Source organism: Gracilinanus agilis, chromosome 1, assembly GCF_016433145.1.
Source record: "Gracilinanus agilis isolate LMUSP501 chromosome 1, AgileGrace, whole genome shotgun sequence".
NCBI classification, from domain to species: Eukaryota; Metazoa; Chordata; class Mammalia; order Didelphimorphia; family Didelphidae; genus Gracilinanus; species Gracilinanus agilis.
The window spans coordinates 767,403,144-767,407,547 of record NC_058130.1 but is presented as its reverse complement, the minus strand read 5'-3'; the positions used below and the strand labels follow the sequence as shown (position 1 = coordinate 767,407,547).

Here is a 4,404-nt window from a genome sequence, read left to right as displayed (position 1 = left end):
GAGGAAGAGAGAAAGGGAGAGGAGGGGGGAGAGAGAGGAAGGGAGGGAGAGGGACAGTGTATCTATGTGTCTGCATATGTTGGGGGCAGTTATCTGGGCATTTCTCCCTAGTCTCCCCACCAGGGCTATATTGGAGCTCTCTCTCCACCCTTCCCTTCTTGTCCCTCTTCTGGTTGGTGTTTCCCCCTCACCCCCAAAGGGTGTCTGCTTGTCTGTGTCCACAGCCTGAGCTTTTTGGTTGTTCTTTGACCTTAGAGGACCCCCTTATGGGGGGCCCCCTCAAATGCTTCAGGAGTTGGAACCTGGGTCCCAAGGTCAGGGCCCGTGTCTCGGTCTTGAGCTCCTCTCTTCCTCTCTGCCTTTGTCTTGGTTCTCCTCCAGACCAGCTCCTCCATGTGCCCAAGGTGGGAGCAGTCAGCCCGCTCCTATGCCTCTCCAGAACCACATGGCACCTTCTCATCTTCTTCTTTGATGCCCCAAATTAGACACCTCTGCAGTGACCAGGGGAGCTCCTCCAGGGTCCTGTGGATTGAAGAAGATGGGGACCCAGGGAGGAGCCCCCCGCCTCTGTCCTCAGCTCCCCTCCCAGCCTCTACTTGCCTGCAGGAGCTTGACCGGAGCAGGCCGGGGGGGATATCTGATGCTGGCAGCAGGAGGCTCTCTTCCATGGATGGGCGTCCCTTTGGGGCAGAGGCCCAGGGCCTGACTCAAATGACAGACGTGGCCAGAGAGGGTCTCGGCAGTGAGAATAGGCTTCCTGCGGCTGTTTGTTCCTCCTCCTTTTTGCCCAATGTGCGCCCCAGGCCCCAGGAGCCTGGGCTATCTTGGAAGGGGCCCAGCAGCCGTCCTGGTCTAGAGGAGGCTGGCGATGCTTTGTGGCCTTCGGAGTCCCCGGCACCCCCGGACGTGCACGGAGCTGCTGGTGCTGCCGAAGGAGCTATTGAACCGACTGTCATCGCTGTGAACCGCCAGGATGTCTTCCCAGACACCTGGGGCCCTGCGCAGGCATCCGGGCAGCAGAGGACCTCGGGGCAGGGCCACGGCCACCCCCCTCAGGCCAAGAAGGAGCTAGACCTCGAGGGCACTCCCAGGAGAGGCGGCCCGGGCGCAGGGAGCGTGAGAAGCTTGGCCCCGAGCCCAGAGCAGGCCCCCGAAGCCGGGAGAGACGAGCCGGAGCTGCCCCTGATAGAGGAAACTCCCAGCATGGAAAGGATTTCCACCTCTGGCCAGGCAGGCACCGAAGGGGGAGGGCAGCTGCGGCTGCTGTGCATGGCCCCCCCGTGCATGGTGTGAGACTGGACGTTCCCCAGCCCCCGCCGCACTAACAGCATGACCCCCCGACGGAGTCCTGTGCATGGCAGGCGTGGGGAGGCCCCTCAGACGGGCGCTCCGGGGACCCGAGCCGTGTCCGCAGAAGAAAAAGGCCCGAGCTAAGGAGCGGGAGCGTCCCCACCGCCTCGGCCCAGGCCTCGACCGCATCGGCCCCTGGGACGGTGGGCCCGGGGCAGGCCAGGCCAGCTCCCTCCCGTCCAGGCCGATCTCAGTGCCCAGAGGACGCCTCGGGCCGGTCCCCACCTCGTGAGGTGGACGGGCAGGATCTGTTATCCCCATTTTACAGACTTACAGACGGGGAAGGAAGACACAAAGAGTGAGGGGGAGCCCAGGCCTCTCCCCAGTCTTTCTGCCCTTTGGACGTCCGGCTTGTCCCCTGCGGACTTCTGCTTCGTGCTTCTGAAGGGGGCCAGAGGCAGGAGGCAGCGTCGACTTGGGGGCCTCTCCGAGGGGGGTGGAAGGACGCGGCCGTGACAGGCTTCCCCTGTCTCTCAGATGCGCTCTGTGATCAGGAGGAGCCGCGAGACGGGCCACGCACACCCCATGTCACGGGAGCCCTCCCCGCGGCGACGCCTGGGCCCCTCCGGCCTCCACAAGACCCCGTCTCAGGACCAGCTCATTGCGGAGTTGCAGGGCCGGTTGGGCATCAGGCCTGAGGAAGAGGGGGTGGATGAGGCAGGGGCTGACCCCGAGGCCTGGCTGACCGAAGGGGTCATCATCACCGTGCAGCCTCGAGGGAGGAGGGACGGGGGACAGATCATAGAGAAGGTATCGGGGAGGGGAGCGCACAGGAGGGGGCATTTGGAACCTTTCTGCACCGCTTCTGGCGCCCTCTGCAGTCGGGGCTGTTGGCTCTGGGTCCGGGGAGAGGAGGAGCCCGAGGTCTGTGTGGTGGGCAGTCTCGGCCTCCCGGATGGAATGGGCCGTGTTCTCTGGGCCTCCCTGGTTCTCTGGGCTGGTATGAGCGGCGGGGGCCGCCTCGGGGGCTCTCTCTGCTCGCTCCTCACCCGGCTCGCTCTCTTCCTTTCCCAGGTGGTCTTTCCTCCTGACTCTCCTATTCCCCTGAGAAGAACCGTCTCAGTTCCAGCCTCTCCTCCTCCTTCTCCTTCTCTCCAGTGTCTCAGACAGCCTCTTGAGAGCGGCTCCCCCTCCCCCCCGGCGCCCCCTTCCCCCGGGCCTCCGCGGGTCAGGGACACCCCCCGAGAGGGAGAGGGGCCCTCGGCCGCCCCGGGCCCCGTTCCCAGGGAGCCCTCGGTGTCTTCCCCACTCCGCCCCCCGGCTGCCGGCCGCCTCACCACGTCGGTGGGCTGTCAGACCGACGAGGACCCGCTCTTCCCCCCAGTTCAGGCAGGCTCGCCCCCCCAAATGTCCCTAAGACTCGTGCCGCCGGCTGACTCCCGGCCTTGCTGTCCTGCCTCGGTCCCTCTGGTCCCCGGTCAGGACGCTGACCCCGGCCTGTCCCCCTCCACAGGTGCTGGTGGGCACTTCGGCCGGCCCGTCTCCTCGTGGCCCCGAGCTCCCCGCAGCCCCGGCCTTTCCTGAGGTTTGCCCCCTTCCTCCCCCGAGGGGTCAGCTCCCAGCCAGGCCTGGCGTCGGGCCTCTGTGCTTTGGCCCTTCCTGTCTCCCCGCTCCATGGAGCTCTCTGGGGTCTCTCCCTGCGTCTCCTCTTCCTCAGCTCTTCCTGGCTGGGCTCTTGGAGAGGTGGGACGTGCCTGCGTCCAGCCGGGCCTCCTCCGCCGGTCCCCACCCAGCCAGCAGTCAGTCGTTCAGCGTCGGGCCCTCGCCTAGACCTGCCTCTGTAGGGAAGGGCTTGACGCTGGTCAGGGAGTTCTAGATTGTCCCCGTCGGATCCGGGATGGGGCCGGGGCAGGCGGCCCTCGTCTCCCTCCGCCTCGGCCCCTGTTGTGTTTGCCTCCGTGGCCGTGTCTGTAGAATGGGTCGGATGAGCCCCAGGAAGGTCCCAGATCGGCACGAGCCCCGGCCCGGGTTCCCAGCTGCAGTTTGATGTCACCGTCCGGCTCGTCCTCATTGCTTTCTCTTGCTCCGCAGTTCATGGCCCAGGGGAAGGTGGGGAGCAGCTCCCCACCCGGCGGCCCCCCGAAGCCAGGAAGCCAGCTGGACAGCATGCTGGGGAGCCTGCAGTCGGACCTGAACAAACTCGGTGTGGCCACAGTCGCCAAAGGGGTCTGCGGGGCCTGCAAGAAGCCCATCGCGGGGCAGGTGAAGAGGGGGAGACGGGAGTCCTGGGAGGGGGGGACAGGAAGGGGGGACAAGAGCCCTGGGAGGGGACAGGAGGAGGGGGAGACAGGAGCCCTGGGGGGGTCATCCAGCAGGCTTGGGCTGTTCCTTTNGGACAGGAGGAGGGGGAGACAGGAGCCCTGGGGGGGGTCATCCAGCAGGCTTGGGCTGTTCCTTTGACCTGAGGTGGAGAAGGGCCTCCGTTTACTTTGGTCACGGAGCCTTTATTAGAGCCTCTCTGGGGGCCCTGGACAGAGGGCCAGGCCTGGGGGCAAGAAGACCCGAGTTCAGGTCTGGCTTCGTCTCGCTCTGTGACGCTGGGCACGTCATCCAGCCCTGTTGGCCTCCGTTTTCCATATCTGTAAAATGAGTTGGAAGCGGCAAACCGCTCCAGGATCTCTGCCAAGAAAACCCCAGATGCAGTCAGAGCGAGACGTGGCCGAAGCACCGAGGACGCAGAGGGGGAGCCCGAGACAAAGAGGGGGGCTCTCGGGGCTCCTTCCTTTCCCCCGTTCTCCCCTGGCCGGCCTCGCCTCACCTCCCCTCCCCCCAGGTGGTGACAGCCATGGGCAAGACCTGGCACCCGGAGCACTTCGTGTGCACCCACTGCCAGGAGGAGATCGGCTCCCGGAACTTCTTCGAGCGGGACGGGCAGCCCTACTGTGAAAAGGATTACCACAACCTCTTCTCCCCTCGCTGCCACTACTGTAACGGGCCCATCCTGGATGTGAGTCCTGGGCCGGGGGGCCGGGGGGGCCTCGGGGGGCTGGGGGGGCCTGGGACAGCCAGCCTCACAGGCAGAGGTGCGGGGAGGCTCCTGCCCTCGAGGGGGAA

The 4,404-nt window shown here is 65.9% G+C and overlaps 1 protein-coding gene across 1 annotated transcript in view; it reads left to right on the top strand.

Annotated features, from left to right (window-relative positions):
• Window positions 1-13: 13 nt before the first annotated feature.
• Window positions 14-4,404, top strand: part of PXN (paxillin) — a 7,564-nt gene continuing 3,173 nt past the window's right edge. The window contains exons 1-6 of the mRNA XM_044673842.1: window positions 14-1,230; window positions 1,828-2,100; window positions 2,365-2,679; window positions 2,804-2,875; window positions 3,382-3,552; window positions 4,124-4,297. Of these exons, the coding sequence (XP_044529777.1) occupies window positions 394-1,230; window positions 1,828-2,100; window positions 2,365-2,679; window positions 2,804-2,875; window positions 3,382-3,552; window positions 4,124-4,297 (1,842 nt within the window). The 5' untranslated portion in view covers window positions 14-393. The remainder of the gene's footprint in view (window positions 1,231-1,827; window positions 2,101-2,364; window positions 2,680-2,803; window positions 2,876-3,381; window positions 3,553-4,123; window positions 4,298-4,404) is intronic.